This window comes from Bufo bufo, chromosome 5 (genome assembly GCF_905171765.1).
Source record: "Bufo bufo chromosome 5, aBufBuf1.1, whole genome shotgun sequence".
Classification (NCBI taxonomy): domain Eukaryota; kingdom Metazoa; phylum Chordata; class Amphibia; order Anura; family Bufonidae; genus Bufo; species Bufo bufo.
The window spans coordinates 473,554,566-473,574,814 of NC_053393.1; the positions used below are offsets into that span (position 1 = coordinate 473,554,566).

General features: G+C 44.3%; 1 protein-coding gene across 9 annotated transcripts in view; it reads right to left on the minus strand.

The window, feature by feature from the left end:
* Nucleotides 1-20,249, minus strand: part of KMT2C (lysine methyltransferase 2C) — a 206,598-nt gene that overhangs the window by 34,486 nt on the left and 151,863 nt on the right. For 6 of the 9 annotated variants that reach the window (XM_040434126.1, XM_040434123.1, XM_040434122.1 and 3 more), the window contains 7 exons: nucleotides 16,256-16,394; nucleotides 15,627-15,841; nucleotides 15,452-15,525; nucleotides 13,513-13,707; nucleotides 10,611-13,142; nucleotides 5,219-5,547; nucleotides 2,517-4,165 (listed from right to left, as the gene is read on the minus strand). In XM_040434126.1, coding sequence (XP_040290060.1) covers nucleotides 2,517-4,165; nucleotides 5,219-5,547; nucleotides 10,611-13,142; nucleotides 13,513-13,707; nucleotides 15,452-15,525; nucleotides 15,627-15,841; nucleotides 16,256-16,394 — 5,133 coding nt within the window. The remainder of the gene's footprint in view (nucleotides 1-2,516; nucleotides 4,166-5,218; nucleotides 5,548-10,610; nucleotides 13,143-13,512; nucleotides 13,708-15,451; nucleotides 15,526-15,626; nucleotides 15,842-16,255; nucleotides 16,395-20,249) is intronic. The other 3 variants (XM_040434128.1, XM_040434127.1, XM_040434121.1) reach the window with 1 other exon arrangement.

Below are 20,249 nucleotides of genomic sequence, written 5' to 3' on the forward strand. Positions count from 1 at the left end.
ACTAGTGGAGGGAGGAGAATCCCCTTGTATATTAAAAGTGTCACGGACAGCTGCCACCAACTCGGTTACCATGGTGGAAAGCTTAGGCAGGGGTTCCCGCTCCGTGACTTCGTCCGATCCGGACAATTCCCCATCGGATTTGCGCTCCCTGCGAGGGGGAGAGTCAACCGGGCATGCCTCAAGGCGATGGGGAGAAGCGGAGTCATCCGAGGAGGAATGCTGCCGCTCACGCTGCCTTTTAGAAGTCAGACGCCCTCTGTGAGAGTCGCTGAGAGGGGATGGAGTGGTGGATGCCACTGGAGTAGTAGCCGCCATGCGCTCCATGAAGGACATGGCTGCCTTGGCAACTAAGGCCAGATCAGCTGCCGCATTAGACATGGCGGAGGCCCAGGCGGGTACCGCTGGATCCGCAGGGGCAGAGGGAGGACCGGGCTGAGCAAGAGAAGGAGGCTGATCCTGTCCGGGAGCAGGGCATGAGTCACAGGAACCAGTGACAGAAAAAGGCCTAAGGCATATTTTACATGACTCCAGTGGAGCCTGAGAGGAAGCCTTGGAAGGCTTAGGGGCCCCAGGTTTAGGCATGATGGTATTCCAAAAAAGATTTCCTACCAGGTTGCTGCAATTCCTACCACCCAGGCAACAGCAGAAGTCTCCGGTCACCGAGAACTGAGGAGCTGCACGGCCGCAATCCAGCAGAGTCTCCGGCGTAGGGAGAGACAGAGCTGGACGCCGAGGCTCCGCCCCCTTGGACGCGTCATTGCGGCGCGAAATAAGCGCGCGAAATAAGCGCGCGCGCGCGCACTTCAAATACACCCCTTCGCCAGAAACGGCGCAGCGGGGGTTAATATCGGGAGGAGCAGGCCGGCGGGAGCTGCAGAGAGCGCAGCGGCCATAAGATAAAATACACTCCTTCAGTGCCAAGATTGCCGCCGGTGCGGCCATAGTCTGAGCTGCAGGCAGGTATCAGTGGAATCACCAGCCCTCCCCAGAAGGGCCCCCTCCCAACGGGAAAAAATGCCCCCAGCCGGTCCTTCTCTAGCTCACCTCAGGTCACAGAGCGCCAGACAGACGACATGAAGGGGTGGGGGGAGGGGGGGGAAAGGAGGGAGATTGAAGCAGGCAATACTTATCTGCACAGCATGCTCCCTCGATGTCCAGACCAGCAGGGATTCACCTCTTCAGACGTCTGACTCCAATCAAGGAGAGCAGTGCTCTGGTGGAGGGTAGGCAGCAGGTGTCCCAGCAGCTGGTGGGATGCCAGAGCTAACATGTCGAGCCTGGATCCACTTTTCTTCTGTGGGGGAATGGGAGGTAGCCAGGAACCTTCAGAAGACCGTGGCAGACCCTCCACAGGGGCCAGGAAAGCGCAATGCTGACCTGCGTCCCCATCTGAAACCAGAAAAAAATAACAAACAGGAGAAGAATAAATGTCAACCTCCTTGAACGGACACTAAGCAAAGACTGAAGTTCTCCTGGAGGTGCCTGGGGGTATAGCCCGAGGAGGAGGAGCTTCTTTTTTTGCATAGTGTCCCTCCTAGTAATATCTCTAAGCTATACCCATGGTCTGTGTCCCCCAATGGAATGAACGAGAAAAGGCCTTTTTTAAGTCAATTTGGCACTATTTCAGTGAAAGTGTTCTGTCACTAATGTATTTTAAAATAACACTAACCACAGAAAATGCACAAAAATTCACTTCCTCCTTTCAAGTGGTACTATTTTGTCTAAGAATTACGTGAACTGAGAAATGTATGAAGAAATCTGTCCCAGGAGCTCAGCCATACCACTCCTCCTCCTCAATGTCCTGTGACAAGCTGTAAGGCAACTGGCTGGAGATAGAAGGTTCTATCTACAGTAGGTCAAAAGATCATGAATTCCTGCCCCCTTGGCCAAGCCCTGCCACTGCACTTAGGGGGTTATTTACTATGCTGAAATACGCCTAAATTGCACGTATATCTGCTGCAGATATCGGTGCAACGGCCATCTGCGACTTCACCGCGCTCACGCCAGGTCTAAAATTGTGGGCGTGGGTGGTGTGGGCAGGGAAGGGTCGGCAGGCCCGTCTCATTTACCATTTTCTACAACTGTTTGAGCCATAGAAAAATGCCTACATGTAAGACAGCTCAGAAGCTTTCTTACATTTAGACTGGCGCTGGATGCGCCGAAGTTATGGAGAGGCAGATCCACCACAAGTTTAGGTCTTTATTAAGACCGGCAACTAAAACATTGTTTTTAATAAATGTGCCCCTTAGTTTTCAGTTAAAGATCAGCATGAGATTAACCCCTTTATTCTGTGCAAAATTTCTACAAAACTGCTGTCAATCTGCAGCACTTTCCACATACTCCTGGCACAGTGAGAGCAACTATAGTATATGTATTGTATTTTTCATTTCTAGATTTAATGTTTTACAGTAAAAAGAGCACATTGCCAGAAAACCCATAAAATACTGCAGCAGCCAATGATGGGAACAACCCAAAAGGAATAATAAATGTTTTTATATACCCTGGCAATTACATACCTATATTTGGAAAAAAGGGCTCAGAACGCTGCCGGATCATGGCTTGCATCTGCCTCTGTTGCTGCTGTTCCTGTCTTTCTTGATCTAAAAGATCTTGCAGTAGTAAAGGCTGCTCCTCCAGAAGAAGAGGTCTCTCACGACTCTGCTGGAGCATTACTTGCTGAGCCTGATTTAACGTTTCATTTGTGACAAAATTATGGGCACCCTGCTGAGCAGTCAGAAACCCAGAATGTGATGGTGATCCTTGTGTAAACCCATGCTTAAGTCTTGGTCCCATACTTTGATTTAAAGGATCATCTACAACTTGATTTTGTGGAATGCCCTGCATTTCATTAAGCTGTGAGGCGGTCATGATTCCTGATGGAGAAACTAATTTTTCTACTTCGTTTAGGTCTGAGTTTTCATTTATTAACAAGTCATTAAGCACTGGTGGAGGCTCTGGTATACCACATGAACTAACTGCATCTTGGGTGGGCACCTGCAATGGGTCATTAGGCTGTACAGAATTAGGAGCACTCTCTTTGTCTCCTTTATCAGACCGCTCACTTTTACAGGATGGTACAGATGTGGCATCCTCCTCTAGCTGCTGAGTCCCAGAGACCTCCATAGCAAGTTCAGACGTAACATCTGGTGCCTTCGTTTTTGGGGATGCTCCCTCAGTGCTGGTTTCGTTAGGAACATCAGCAATAGTCTCTGGAATAGGATCAGCTGCAGCCTCGACAGTTTCTTCACTGCCTACTGCTTCATCAGTTTTGCACTGGAGCTCCAACTTTTCATCAATAGGTACATTAAAATCCAGATCTTCGTTAAACATGTCTTTTTTGTCCCCAAGATCAAGGTCTGGATCTGTATAGGCAATTATGTCAAATTTTCCAGAGCGTAACAAGTCATCAAGTTGAGGATCATTTGCTTCCAGAGTATCTAAGCCATCTAGCTCAACCCCTTTTGCATCATCTGGATCCAGATTTATGTTTTCAAGATCATCATCATCTAAGTCCTTAACCTCAACACCATCCAGATCCTTAACATCAAGGTCTTTTTCAGACGGATCATCAGGGTCAAGTTTTTCTTCCATCTCACTTAGTGCAGAATTATTACTTGATTCCTTATTTAAATTATCAATAGACAATTGAGCTTGCAAATAGTTCTCAGTCATTGCCGGATGCTCTGCTTCATGCATCATGATAGGGTGATTCTGTGCAGCCATGAACTGTTCCAAACCAGGAGGCAATTGACCCTGGCTGGATAAACCAGGATGTTGAGCACGGATGGGATCCATCATTCTTGGGCTTTGAAACTCTGGTCTCGGGAAATAGCCCATTTGCCTCTGATGTGGCATAGGTTGTTCCATTAGATTAGGAGACGGCCCAAAAATAATCCTTGGCCTCCCGTCTGGTGGCCTGTGACGAAGTTCAATGTATGCTTGGCCTGATATATTATGCTGTTGAACTTGCATTCCCTGGTGAGTGAAATGTGGTGCTATACCACCTGAATTTGTGATCTGTGAATTGCTTAACGGTCTAGTCAGTTCAATTGACATATCCCTCCTCATCTGCTGGGGAATCCCTGGACCTTGCATCTGTAATGGAGGACCTAAAAAGCGCTCATGATTGAGCACAGGACCAGGACCTGGCATAGGATAGACAAATCTGAAAAAAAAAAAATAAAAAAAAAAATATTACAAAATAACATGAAGAAAGCAAATGTACTACACAGATGTAAAAATATTAATCACACAACTGTTGCACATCTTCATTTAGTGGTTACTCAGAGTAAAGGCCCCATAAACAATAGTGTATTGTCCGCCAAAACCACCAAGATCAGAGGGTTCGGACAATACTCTAACGTGTACGGGAAACTCTCAACTCTCCCCTGACACAAGATGCCGTGGGAGAGAAGGATTGGGTGAAATTAACATTTTCACCTGATCCTTTTTTACTCCTGGGAGATAAGCAGTCAACAGAAGTGCCTGGCAGCGTCTTTTTCCGCTCTCCCCATAGAACACACATATGGCTGAACCAAATGTGCATGTATATGGAAGAGTTGAAAAGTAAGCAGGGAGTCATTCAGCCGACAGCTACTGAATGCTTATACCCAGCCCAAAGGCTGTGTAAACCTGTTGGGGCAATTTTTTTTATGAATGCATTTTACTCATTTTGGGCTAAAAATCATTTCTTCAACTGCTCTTTATTAAAAATATTGAGCCGTTCTGTCACAAAGTGTTAACGGTTTGGTGGTGTGACTCGTACTTTCACTTTGTGCCAGTCATCTAATAAACCTCATCTTTAAATTACTAAAAAGGTCAAACACTTATTTAAGTCATATTCTTAGCAGTAAGATAAGAACCGAGCTATAATGAGTGTTTATAAAGATCAGCTAAGCTAAAAATTCAAAGCCTGCTATTCAAGAGAATCTCAAGGCTGCACAGAGAAAAGGGCTCAAAATTTTCAATAAACTACCAACTGTAAAAAAAAAATATTTTAGCTCAAAATGAGTAAAATGCAATAATTTCCCCCAAAGGTGTACATAGCCTTTAAAGCTGATCAGTGGTAACTGCAGCTACCACATGGTATCAAAACCCTGGCAAAAAGGTGTTGTAAGCAGAGCCACCGGGCATTTGATCTAATAAACTTGTACAGCTATGTTTGCTGCAGTCACAAATCAAAGGAAAACTCAAATGACAACCTGACATTATACTGTACCTGTTTCCCGGGTGTGGCCTCATAGCCATGTTACCAATGTCTCCGGGAAACTGGGGTCTGTTGAACTGGCCATTTCCAGCAAACTGAGTATGTTGTTCGTTGGGAAAAACAGGAAATTGTGGGTTTCCTTTGATGCCAAGTGAGGCTCTGATGTTGCCCGGATAAGGTGGTGGAGGCCTGTTAAATATCTCATGTTGTCGGTGTGAACTGTCCTGCCATTGTGTGCTGTGTCCACCTTGGTTCATCTGTATAGGATCCACTGGTTTCTCCTGTCGGACTGAATTCTTGTTTTGTTGCTGTCTCAAGATCATCTCCCGCAATTTCTGACGCTGTGGAGAAAAGGATAAAATGTAAGGAGCACTTAAGCAAACGTTTGCTTGTCAGGTGGTGGCATCTTTTATGTCACTAAAAATCATCGTCAGTCGGCAGCACATCTTCACGTGTAAATAGGGGATGTGCTGACTAATGAAAACTGTATAATGAAATGACTGTAATCGGACTATGTAAGGACCCTTAAATAATTTGTGCACCAAAGGCTTCCTGCTTGGTATGGCTCCTAGGAGACAAGCGCAGATCTGTCTCCCACAGAGATTTTCTGCAACTGGTGTAAGGCTAGGTTCACGTCAGCATTCAAACATTCCGGTACTCTGTTCCAGCATAGGCACAGAACCCTGACATATGCCGGTCACTGCCAGCGCCCGACGGATCCCATTCACTATAATGGGGTCTGCTGGAATGCTTCTCAGAAAGCCAACCTTCCTAGCAGAGATACAGTGGGGCAAAAAAGTATTTAGTCAGCCATTGTGCAAGTTCTCCCACTTAGGGTACTTTCACACTTGCGGCAGAGGAATCCGCCAGGCAGTTGCCAACTGATGGCATTTTTAAGAATGACCAGGATCCTGATCAGTCTTACAAATGCATTGAAATGCTGGATCCGTCTTTCCGGTGTCATCCGGAAAAACGGATCCAGCATTTATTTATTTTTAATTTATTTTTATTTATTAATTTATTTTTAATTTTTAAAGGTCTGCACCTGCGCAGACTGGAAGGACGGATCCGGTATTGCGGTATTTTGATTGCACTAATACATTCCTATGAAAAAAAAAGCCGTATCTGGCATTCGGGCAAGGGTTCCGTTTTTTGGCCGGAGATAAAACCGCAGCATGCTGCTGTATTATCTCCGTCCTGAAAAGTCAAAAAGACTGAACTGAAGACATCCTGATGCATCCTGAACGGATTGCTCTCCCTTCAGAATGCATGGGGATAAAACTGATCAGTTCTTTTCCAGTATTGAGCTCCTAGGACGGAACTCGATGCCGGAAAAGAAAAACGCTAGTGTGAAAGTACCCTTAAAAAGATGGGAGAGGCCTGTAATATTCATCATAGGTACACTTCAACTATGAGAGACAGAATGGGGGGGGAGGGGGGAGAATACAGGAAATCACATTGTAGGATTTGTAATGAATTGGTAAATTCCTCAGTAAAATAAGTATTTGGTCACCTACAAACAAGCAAGATTTCTGGCTCTCACAGAACTGTAACTTCCACTTGTTACCTGTATTAACGGCACCTGTTTGAACTTGTTATCAGTATAAAGGACACCTGTCCACAACCTCAAACAGTCACACTCCAAACTCCACTATGGCCAAGACCAAAGAGCTGTCCAAGGACACCAGAAACAAATTGTAGACCTGCACCAGGCTGAGAAGACTGAATCTGCAATAGTAAAGCTGCTTGATGTGAAGAAATCAACTGTGGGAGAAATTATTCGAAAATGGAAGAGATACAAGACCACTGATAATCTCCCTCGATCTGGGGCTCCACGCAAGATCTCACCCCGTGGGGTCAAAATGATCACGAGAACTGGGACCAAAGTAACGAAGGCTACCATCAGAAACACACTACGCCGCCAGGGACTCAAATCCTGCAGCGCCAGACGTGTCCCCCTGCTTAAGCCAATACATGTCCGGGGCCGGGCCCGCCTGAAGTTTGCTAGAGAGCATTTGGATGATCCAGAAGAGGATTGGGATAATGTCATATGGTCAGATGAAACCAAAGTAGAACTTTTTGGTAAAAACTCAACTCGTCGTGTTTGGAGGAGAAAGAATGCCGAGTTGCATCCAAAGAACACCATACCTACTGTAAAGCATAGGGGTGAAAACATGTTTTGGGGCTGTTTTTCTGCAAAGGGACCAGGACGACTGATCCGTGTAAAGGAAAGAAGGAATTGGGCCATGTACCGTGAGATTTTGAGCAAAAACCTCCTTCCATCAGCAAGGGCATTGAAGATGAAACGTGGCTGGGTCTTTCAGCATGACAATGATCCCAAACACACCGCCCGGGCAACGAAAGAGTGGCTTCGTAAGAGGCATTTTAAGGTCCTGGAGTGGCCTAGCCCAGTGATGGGCAAACTGCGGCCCTCCAGCTGTTGTAAAACTACAAATCCCATCATGCCCTGATGTAGGCTGAAGGCAGACTGGGCATACTGGGAGTTGTAGTTTTACAACAGCTGGAGATCCGCAGTTTGCCCATCCCTGGCCTAGCCAGTCTCCAGATCTCAACCCCACAGAAAACCTTTAGAGGGAGTTGAAAGTTTGTGTTGCCCAGCAACAGCCCCAAAACATCACTGCTCTAGAGGAGATCTGCACGGAGGAATGAGCAAAAATACCAGCAACAGTGTGTGAAAACCTTGTGAAGACTTACAGAAAACGTTTGACCTCTGTCATTGCCAACAAAGGGTATATAACAAAGTATTGAGATGAACTATTGTTATTGACCAAATATATATTTTCCATCATAATTTGCAAATAAATTCTTTAAAAATCAGAATGTGATTTTCTGGATTTTTTTTTTCTCATTCTGTCTCTCATAGTTGAGGTGTACTTATGATGGAAATTACAGGCATCTCTCATCTTTTTAAGTGGGAGAACTTGCACAATTGGTGGCCGACTAAATACTTTTTTGCCCCACTGTACAGCCAGAAATATTTAGTTAACAGAAGGAATTGTCTCTATTACATGTAGCCTTACATGAGAGGGCACCCAATAAAAGAAAATTAAAAAAAGGAAAAGTAGAAGGAGGAAATGAAAGGGGAAGAAAATTATCCCTTAGCTTATATACGTTGTTGCCTCCAACACTGCCATTCCTTCAATTTCTGATAATGTGACTTATGATGCCAAGTTATCAAAATTTCATACAACATATGCTGTCCAAATAACATCTTGTAAGCTTGGCAAAGCGTGCTATGCCCAGTTTTGCAATACAATTTTCCTGCCGCTAAAAAAACTGTCAGGATTACACCTGCAATTTGGTGCAATAGCTTCAATTTAGGGTATTTTCACATTAGCGTTATTCTTTTTCGGTATTGAAATCCGGTAAAAAGTCTCAATGCTGGAAAAAAACGCCTCATTTTTGTCCTAATGCATTCTGAATGGAAAGCAATCCGTTCAGCATGCATCAGGATGTCTTCCGTTCAGTCCCTTGTACGGTATTTGACCATGTTGCGGTATTTTTTTCGGCCACAATTCCGGGACACTACGCACTTGCCGCATTCGGCATTAATTTCCATTGAAATGTATTAATGCTGGATCCGGTACCAAGTGTTCTGGAAATTGCCGCATCGCCGGATCTGGTGTTCTGGTCTGCGCATGAGCAGTTCTTTCTAGCTTTGAAGACATTAAATACCGGATCCGTTATTCCGGATAATACCGGAAAGACAGATACGGAATTTCAATGATTAAGTCTAACGGATCCGTATCCGAAAAAAAAAAAGAAATACGTTTGCATACGAATTTTAACAACACTAGTGTGAAAGTACCCTTACAAATTCAAATGATACCAATTCTGCAACAAGCCTGCTGCTCTGCAGATAAAATCATAGGCTAAATCCCAAAAATGTAGCAGCTTTAGGCAGTCCCACTATATATAACAATGTCTCTTCTAAGCCACATCCCCTCCAACATAATTTACAGCAGGTAGAGAAAATGTGGTTCATTTTAACTGGGGATTTTCCCATGAAACATATTCTAGATTTTTCAAACCAACACCAGGATCTGATTATTTTTCTAATTGCATGTAATTAAAAATGTAGCATAGCCTCCGAGTTATTTAATTAAATCTATCTGTATAGCGCCACCTGTTTGTTATTTTCTTTATTTCTCTGTCCATCTCACTGAGGTGGTCAGACACGCTCAATTTAAATCGTCAACTATCACCAGCAATATCTTCTGCTAGAAGCAATGGCAGTTACAGGGAAAGAGCTGCAGCAGAAAGGCCACCCCTCCTAAGATTTAACAGGGAAAGAGCTGCAGCAGAATGGTCACCCCTCCTAAGATTTAACAGGGAAAGAGCTGCAGCAGAAAGGCCACCCCTCCTAAGATTTAACAGGGAAAGAGCTGCAGCAGAAAGGCCACCCCTCCTAAGATTTAACAGGGAAAGAGCTGCAGCAGAATGGTCACCCCTCCTAAGATTTAACAGGGAAAGAGCTGCAGCAGAATGGTCACCCCTCCTAAGATTTAACAGTGAAAGAGCTGCAGCAGAAAGGCCACCCCTCCTAAGATTTAACAGGGAAAGAGCTGCAGCAGAATGGCCACCCCTCCTAAGATTTAACAGGGAAAGAGCTGCAGCAGAATGGTCACCCCTCCTAAGATTTAACAGTGAAAGAGCTGCAGCAGAAAGGCCACCCCTCCTAAGATTTAACAGGGAAAGAGCTGCAGCAGAATGGCCACCCCTCCTAAGATTTAACAGGGAAAGAGCTGCAGCAGAAAGGCCACCCCTCCTAAGATTTAACAGTGAAAGAGCTGTGGCAGAATCGACAAAGCCCCTGAGATGTGAGAGTTACAGTCAGAGCTGCAGCAGATAGGAAAAACCCCCTAAGATGTGACAGAGCGTGATCTGTGGCAGAAAGGATACACCAACCCCTGAGCTGTGACAAGGAGTGAGCTGCAGCATGCTGCGGTATTTGTCCTGCTGCCTCTCCGCATGTTTGCTGCTCTGCGTCGGCATCTCCCGCCCATCCCCATTATAGTGAATGGGGCCGGGCCAGACTTCCGGTAGCAAACTTGTGCAAGCGTTGGTACAGATCCAGCAGGCTGTTCCCCTGCAGGACAAACCTAACGCTAGTGTGAACGTAGCCTAAGCTGTGATAGGAAGAGAGTGACAGCCGACAGGACACATCCCTTGAGATGCTAGTTTGAAATAAATCTAGCAGAGCAATGAATGGGGAGATCTCTGGACCCATGTGAGGTACAGGGCTGGTTCTAGTTTTGTTAGAAAGAGATTGTCATGTACTAAATTATGCCCAATTTTCATTTTTTATATCAGGAGATACTTGAAACATTCTTGCCAAACATAAGCGTCATCTCAGATAATTGGTCAAAACATGACTATTTACCTGTCTTGCTTTCTCTTCAGAGTCTGCGAGTGGCAGGTTCAGTGAATTTTGGGCATCTGGCATGCTAGTTGCTTGCTGAATGTTAGCAAAATGTTGACCTTGAGGACTCGCTGCAATGTTAGTAGTTCCACTAAACGCTTCCTCTGAAAATGGTCTTTGTTCAGCCAAATCATGTGAATCTCCAAATCCTTCCCCAGGCTGCACATGAGGAGTCATTGGAGGCTGTTCAAACATATCTTGGTTAGTAACAGAAGAATGACTAAAAAGGTCTGTTGCACCTTGGCCTACCATTCGAGGATTTTGGGGGCTTGCATCAGATCTTAAATAAGGAACTGGCATAGGAGGTCCTCTGTTTTGTGTAGGATGTCCAAAAGAGTCCTGACTGGATGCCAATCCAGATCGAACCATAGAAGAACGATTAAAGTGTTCTGGCACGCCTGGCATAGGGGTTCTTGGTGATTGAGAATAAAGGTCCAGAAGAACTGGCCTGGGTGTTCTGTTTGGATGAGAGTAAGAGTCTGTGGGAGCAGGCCTTGGTGTTCCAGGGGGTTGGGAATATGGATCTGAAAGAACAGGCCGTGGTGTGCCTGGTGGCTGAGAGTAAGGATCTACATTAATAGATCTTGGAGTCCCAGGAGGATGAGAATATGGGTCAGAAGCCATTGGTCTTGGCGTTCCGGGCGGTTTACAATATGGATCAGAAGGCACAGGCCTTGGTGTTCCAGGTGGTTGTAAATAAGAATCTGATGGAGCTGGTCTTGGAGTTCCAGGTGGCTGTGAATAAGGATCTGAAGGCATTGGCCTTGGTGTACCAGGTGGCTGTGAATAAGGATCTGAAGGCATTGGCCTTGGTGTACCAGGTGGCTGAGAGTATGGATCTGGGGGCATTGGCCTTGGTGTACCAGGTGGCTGAGAGTATGGATCTGGGGGCATTGGCCTTGGTGTACCAGGTGGCTGAGAGTATGGATCTGAAGGCATTGGCCTTGGTGTAACAGGTGGCTGAGAGTAAGGATCTGAAGGCATTGGCCTTGGTGTAAAAGGTGGCTGAGAGTAAGGATCTGATGGCATTGATCTTGATGTACCAGGTGGCTGGGAGTACTGATCTACAGACACAGGCCTTGGTGTCCCTGGTGGTTGAGAATATGGATCTGAGGAAATAGGCCTAGGAGTAGAAGGCTGTTGACAGTAGGGATCCATGCCAGGCCTTGAAGTTCCTGATGAGGAGGCAAATGTATCATGGTGCCTCTTACTCATAGTGGGTTGAGCAAACACATCTCCAACAATTGGCCTAGTAGATGGTGGCTGACTGTAAGGATCCATTGCTTGTGCAGATGGCCTTGGGGTAGGTGGCTGCTGAAGGTAAGGGTCAATGGCTTGAGCTCTTGAACTATTTGGTGGCTGCAAATATGGGTTACTGACTGGTCGTGGTGTTCCTGGAGGTTGCGAGTATGGATCCTGTGCATTGGATCTTGATAAAGACTGAGGGTCACTATGTTGTCGCATCAGTCTAGGTGGATGTGCAAACTCATTTGTAGACGAACGATGTGAAGCTTGGTTATAGAGATCATGTGAAAAATTATCAGATGGGCGTGGTGTCATAACAGGCCTTTCATACTGGTCTGAGGATATTCGACGAGGTGTTGTTGGCAGTGAACCGTATGATTCCTGTGGTGACTGAGGGGGGCGAAGTGGAGTTTTAAATGGGGCAGGACTACCAGGTGAAACACCTGGAGTAGGAGTGAGCGGAGGCCTTGCATATGGATCTACTTTATTTTGTGCCACTGATTGTCTTGGAAACATTTCAGGCCTGGAGTTTTGTTTAGCAAATGAATCACTGTTTGCTGGACCTAAGGAACCATCTACAACCTGATCTGTGTTGTGTGGCATCCTTGATGAAAACCCTGGCTTTGCAAAATGTTCTGATGTCATAGACCTTTGAAAATCTGCCATCTTTACACCCAGATCACCACTGGAGGGAGATGAAGAAGGATCTCTAATAGGGGATGGTTTAGAATCAGAAGGTTCATTCCCCAAAACATGTCTTGTAGGACATATGTCCATAGGTGACCCAGAGTTCCTTCTGTTGTAAGTTTGACCAACAGGTGGAGGTCTCGGTGTTCCTACCATTTTAGCATATGGATCTACAGGTGATGACGGTCTTGAAGTTGAAGATCCAGGTGAGAATATCATCTGTGGTGACTGTGACTGAGACGGATGAGACAGCTGAAGAGGGTCCTGTAAGGAAATCCTAGTGGGTGTTGGTGGTGGAGCTTGTGGCTTCACAAAAACATCATCAGAGAACGATGGAGTCTGTTTGGAAAATGTGTCTTTATTAAAAGTCTGCTGAACTGGAGACATACTTTCACTATTTTGCTGAGGTGTTAAAGGACTTCCGCTGTTTGGGGTGTCATTTCCAGATTGACTCATATGATGTTGTGATCCAAATTGCTGCTGTTGCTGCTCATTCTTTACCTGCTCAAGTTTTTGTGTTGCTTCAATTTTTGCTTGTTGCTTGCTCTTCTGACGCATTTGCTGCAAAATCGGTGGTTCAATTAGTTAAAAGCTGCATTTAATTTGCATTTAAAAGCATTTAGGGTACAGCTACACGACGACAGCAAGTTGTGTGACTGCGATTTATGTCGCAACATTTTCTGTAATGATAGTCAAAGGTGTCACACTGCGACATGACAGTCGTACAAAAAGAAAACTTGGATGGATTGTTGTACAAGTGTTGCATTGCAGTTGCAACATGACACCACATTTACTATCATTATAAAAAATGTCACACGACGTTGCTGCAACAAACAGTCAGTCACCTGTCGTTGTGTAGCCGAGCCCTTAACAGAAAAATGCATTCTGTGCAAATATAAAAGGTTCTGTAATCAAAATTTAGAATACATACATGTAAAACCTGTACCTGTCTAAATTTCCACTCCTGCTCATGCTCAGATTCTCTCTGCTTCATTGGATCTTTAAACAACTCTGAATCAATACGCGAGTTGAGTTCAACTATTTCATGCTGCTGTCGCTTCAGAGAGTCATTTGACATTTGTACTTTGTTGATTCGTAGAGCCGCTCGATTATCTCTGGCTTTTTGCTGAAAATAAACAGTTTAGGTTCAGTCTTTAAAAATGTAAACTATTCAAAATAAGCACAATTCAAACTATAACACAATAAAATAGCTGCTTATGTATGATCCGTACCCTTAGGCTTCTTTCATACGAGCGTGTCCGGATGCGTTGCGGCAAACCCGGCCGAGTAGGTACGCAATTGCAGTCAGTTTTGACTGCGATTGCGTTCCGTTTTTCACGCGCGTGATAAAAAACTGAATGTGGTACCCAGACCCGAACTTCTTCACAGAAGTTCAGGTTTGGGTTCAAGGTTGTGTAGATTGTATTATTTCCCCTTATAACATGGTTATAAGGGAAAATAATAGCATTCTTAATACAGAATGCAAAGTACAATAGGGCTGGAGGGGTTAAAAAATAAATAAATTTAACTCACCTTAATCCACTTGTTCGCGCAGCCGTCATCTCTTCTGTCTTCTTCTTTGAGGAATAGGACCTTTGATGACGTCACTGCGCTCATCACATGGTCCATCACATGATCTTTTACCACGGTGATAGATCATGTGACGGACCATGTGATGATCGCAGTGACATCATCAAAGGTCCTTTTCCTGTACACAGCAAAGAAGAAGACAGAAGAGAAGCCGGGCTGCGCGATCAAGTGGATTAAGGTGAGTTAAATTATTTTTTATTTTTCTTTAACCCCTCCAGCCCTATTGTACTATGCATTCTGTATTAAGAATGCTATTATTTTCCCTTATGACCATGTTATAAGGGAAAATAATAATGATCGGGTCCCCAGCCCGATAGTCTCCTAGCAACCGTGTGTGAAAATCCTACCGCATCTGCACTTGCTTGTGGATGCTTGCGATTTTCACGCATTTCCATTCCCTTCTATGGGGCCTGCGTTGTGTGAAAAATGCACAATATAGAGCCTGCTGCGATTTTCATGCAACGCACAAGTGATGCGTGAAAATCACCGCTCATGTGCACAGCCCCATAGAAATGAATGGGTCCGGATTCAGTGCTGGAAACTCGCCCGTGTGAAAGGGGCCTTAATGTTCCCATTTTAATTTTTAATGGATGGAATGGAAATAATTTTTTTTATTTTAATGCATCAGTTTTTTGTTTTTCTTTCCTCACTTCTACTTAATGGGGCCGGTGGGCATTCTGTCGGTATCTGGCAGTGCCAAAAACCGTTAAATTCTGGCAGGCTGTTATCTGCCGGAATTCACACCGCAGGGGTCAAACTAGCCTTAGTAGCCGAAGCAGATGCCTCATTTTGATAAATTAAAAATGTAATGCCTGCTTGCCATATGAAAAATTACACCTTTGCAGTTAAGGAGGTGGACACACTCAGGAGATAAGTCATCTGTGCATGCTTTAACCTCGCCCAATCTGTACTGACTGATGTCCCCAAGGACAGGGGATGTCATCACAAGTATGAGCAAAATACTGCATGTGTGCTGAGAAGCAGGGTGTATATTCCCGGGGCAGGATTAGGGCGCAGATTAGGGCTTCTCCATCTCACTGACTGCAAACACGTTATTTGCATGCACTTGCGAAAATTATGGATCTGCTTGGGCCACTAAGTACACCTTTAGAAAGTAGAAGAGCAGCACAGTCAGGCACTGGTGGCAGTACGCTTCTAACAGGTCCCCTGTAAATAACATCCCCATTATATCCATCTTAGACCTTTGCTAGGGTGTAAAGATGAAGCCCACACAGACACACAAAAAATAAAATAAAATCCAAACGCAGAAGAATGCTTACCACATATGGTGCCCTTTCTTGTGAACTGGCTTTTCTCCAGAGTTTTGCAATCTGTTTTACTCTTGTGGACCAATCTAGTGAAAAAACAAACAAAAAAAAAACAATATATGACAAGCCATAAGGTAACTTAACATGTCGATAAAAACTCACAATAGGAAAGTTTGAGGGACTTTACCTGGAAACTCATCCTTCAAGTTTGGAAAGTTAACATTTGTATATAAAACTGGGGCAACAGTGGCCATTTCACCAAGTGCTTCTTCTTTCTCCCATTTTAGCGTACTCCTCTGTGCATTGGACATGGTATCTCCCTCTGGTTCCATCACAGGCGCTTGCGTTGGCCAGACATTGCTAGGGTCGTTCAGCATGCCATGATACAATGGGTTCTTATCTCTGGTACGGAAAGGACACAGGCATTTTTATGATATTGTATTCTGAATATACCAAGTGTATTTCAACATGCCGTGACATTAGCAACCATATAGTACCCTCAAAGCATAGCAAACGTGGATTATGTTGTAGGTGTAACAAATGCTTGGAACTAAACTGGTGACTATACTTTCAATGCAAGTAATAAAAAAATATTAAACTCCAGGAAACTGAGGGAGGTGTGAAGCCGGCCACTCATTAGATAAATGTCAGTGCAATATAGTCATGTCGGATTTTGACAAGTCTGACCTTTTGCTCCTATGAGTGACTACGGCGTTGTATTCTGCTTTTCCAAGGCAGTCACTCAAGGCATTGGGGACAAAAAGTGGACTACTATGCGACAAACATCTTTTTATACAATGTCAACAATAACAGTACCTGTTATCTGCATATGGTGGCTGCGTTAATGGAGGGAAAGCACCAAGTCCAGCGCGTGGCACAAGTGGATTCCGTTGTAGGTGTGCGTTCGGTGGTAACATTCCATTTACCATGGTCATTCTTGGAAAAAGGCCATCACCTTAAAATCAATCAATATTACCAAACATTATATAAGTAAATGTATATAAAAAAAACATTCTAAAAAAACAAAAAAACAAAATATTAGAGTTGCGCGAACCTGCCTTTTGATTAAGTAAATTACGTAACGGATTCCGTTCTCATGGAATCCATCAAGTAATTCAATGCCGCATAATACAAATGTATGGCCAGCTCTGAGGCTTCCGTTCTGCTGCCCATACGCTTGTATTATGACGACGTGCAAAACGAATGCCTCTAAAGCCTTTCCGATTGGCATGCAGTCATTGAATTAGGTTATGGATTCCATTCACTCAAAACCCGGATACGAACTCGAAACCTGTTAAAGGGCAGGTTCGCTCAACTCTATTGAATATGCTAAAAAGGGTTAAGTAAACAAAATGAGGAGAACACCATTTAAATCAGTAACCTAGGACAAAAAAATTGGTGTGAAATAAAGCATTACTAATATGCCCTGTTCATATAGTGACGTTCAGAGGTTCTTCCTGCACAGATCTTTTTTTTCTCATTATATGTAACAGAAAATATTTTTTCTGTTGATAATCTTACTAAATAAAATACAAAAGCACAGTAGTTTGTGCCTTGGGTGATTTCCAGCACGTCATCTAGGAAACCTTTACCACAAAGTAACCTCAAAGGAGAAGACGACCTACGACCTTGTAAGGTATGTTCACATTTCACACAGATTTCGGTGTGGATTCAGCATCCCATGTATGCGAGTGGGGTTTCCACAACACTGTTCACACGCATCACTGCGTATTTCCCACTGCACAAAGGAACCGCTGACGAAATTAGTGGTACATCAGAAAACGCAGAGGATTATCCCGTATTTTTTACATTATATAAGATGTATTTATACAGATATCTTATCCCCTGGAAAATGGGGATTCCAGCACAATAAATACTGCTTGGGCATGGCATGCAAATAGTTTAAAAAATAAAAATAAAGGAACTATTCACCTGGGCGACCCCTCGCTGTTGCAATTCAACCAGTGCCAAGTCACTGCTGCGTTCCACTTCCTATAGGAAATGCCAATCATTGGCTGCATAGATGACACGCCTTGCCCACTGATTGGCTGAGACGCAATCCCAGACATTTCCTGCAGCAGGAAGCGGAGTGCAGAAGACAGTGTGCTTTCCGCATCTGTACTTCCTTTCCGCAAAAAATAAAAAAATAGAATATGTTCCATAACTGGCTGCAAAAAGCGGACCACGGACCCATTAAAGTCAATGGGTCCTCAAAAAGAAAAACAAACATAAATGGATGCAACATTGACGTCTCGCGGATGTCAGTCGTGCTTAGTGGATCCGCGTTTTGTGGACAGCAAAATACATACAGACGAGGGTTACCATATCATCATAAACTATTGTGAGGGAAAGCATAAAGGCGTCCATTTTCTGTACATATTCATCTCGTATCTATGTTTAACCTGCGCTCACACAAGAGAGGATTTAGCCTTGGAAGGCAAGAGTACAAATTCCGCAGTGGGCCCCTACTCCCCCTCGCAGTGGGCCCCTACTCCCCCTCGCAGTGGGCCCCTACTCCCCCTGTGCTGACCATTCTTGTTCTCATCTGAAACCAAACCTAGAAACTCAAAGCTTGTGTACAATACGGTTTCTATTGTGTCGGTCTGTGTATAAATACGTGCACTGCTCGTTGCAATAGAGAGGCCATTATGAGAAACGCACTTGAGCATGCGTCTGTGTCCTGACCTCCCGAGAGGCTCACTCAATTACAGAAAAACTAGGACACCGCATCACATCAGAAATGTCCGTTTGCCATAACACTATTTCTCCAAAATCATGCCAACACAATGCAAAAATGCATCAAAGTGAAACATTTTGCAAATGGCTTAGACATTTGAGGTCCTTTGTGGAAATTGGTGAACCTCTTGTTGGAAACGATCCTAAAAGGGGTGGTGGGAGGGCATATTTCTGGACTAGTAACCAAATGGTAAAAAAGAAAAACAAATTGTAATATGATGATCTTCGTGAGCTGATGCCGTTAGACCCCACAGGTCCCCAACACCTCCCCAGTTCTCCTGTTTAACATTTGTGCGCAATGGTGTGACCTCCCTGAATTGTCATGTGGCTGCAGCAGCCAATCACCACCATATGACATGACGTCCGCAGGGAGAGAATGTCCTAGCATCAGGCCTTAATCAGCTGCCGTGATCATGGGATGCCCCAACAGGCCATGTTTTGAGGTGTTCTCGTAGAGAAAACTTGTTAATTACAGATTTAATGAAATTAAAGAGGTTGTCCAGTGTGGTGTTTTTTTTTCCCCAATAGCCTTAGAGAGGGTTAAAAAACTTAACAGATGCAATACTACATTATCAATCCTCTGGTGCTCCTGTTCAAACTCTTACCAGGTCCACGCAGGTCTCTGCTTTCTGATCCCATCTGGACACGCAGGAAATGTCTGCTCAGCCAATCACTAGATGAGTTAGTGACTGCTGCAGCCAGTGATTGGTTGAGCGAGCATTTCCTGTTTGTCAAGACAGGACCCCGAGGTGGAGACCCAGTGGTAAAGCCCTCCGAAACCTTTGAGAAAAATGTTTCCCCACTGGATAACCGCTTCAAGTCATCTGTGCAAAATCAAAAGGAGATCCTAAATGCATAAGGTGTCGGGGTAGTTTGAGGACTGGGAGACACTGGAAAACCTTTCTAACCCACTATAGTCTCCAATACAGTTTGATACAAAACAGTCGGACCTAACACTAAGGAAATGTATCATTTTTCTTATAAAAACTATGTTCAGCCTATATATAGTAATACTTTAGAAAAATACTTTAAAAACAATTTCAATGTGTCTGTATACATTAGGGTTGTTTTTCACGCATCACTTGTGCGTAGGGTTGTTTCGATACCAAAATTTTGATTCGGTTTCGATACCATAAAAAAAATGGATACCATGCAAAAAAAAAATAAAAAAAAAGCCAAAAAAAGCCACGTACATTCCGCATTTTATGGAACGTCCTGCCCATAATCGAACAGTCCTATCCTATTTTTTGAGGGAACAAGGGGACTAAAAAAAAAAATGGTGAATCGCGCAGTTTATTTTTTTCTTTTACGGCGTTCACCGCATAGTAGATTTGAATTTTTTTTATATTTTAAAAGTTTGGACATTAATAGTTTTTTTTTTTTTTACTTTTTATTTAATAACCATTTCCCCCCTTAGGGACTAGAACCTTGGATCTTTTAATCCCTTGCCCTATTCACCTTGATAGAGCTCTATTAGGGTGAATAGGATCTTACACTGTGCCTGCTGCCCAGTGCATAGTACACAAAGGAGCAGGTAGCGTCCTGGCTGCCATGGTAACCGATCGGAGCCCCAGGATTACACTGCTGGGGCTCCGATCAGAAGCTGCCACTGCCACCAATGAGAGGAGGTGAGGGGACCCTGTGGCCACTGCCATCAATGATTTTAATACTGAGGGGATGGCGCACTGCGCCACCAATGATTTTAATACTGGGGGGTGCACTGCGCCACCAATGATTTTAATACTGGGGGGCGCACTGCGCCATCAATGATAACTAACGTTTAATACATTACAAATACAGGCGGCAGAAACACATTGCCGACACCTGATCTCTATGACAGGGAGCTGCGATCAGCAGCAGTTAACCGCTCAGGTGCGGCACCTGAGGGGTTAATTGCCGCAGACGCAGCGCCCTGTCATAGGTCGGGTGCCGGCAATGTGTTTCTGCTGCCTGTATTTGTAAATGTATTAAACGTTAGTTATCAATGGTGGCGGTCAGAAACCTCATCCACATGCAGTGCATAAGGTTCTTAACTTGACTATTAAATATTGGGTAGGTGCACATGATTACTGCC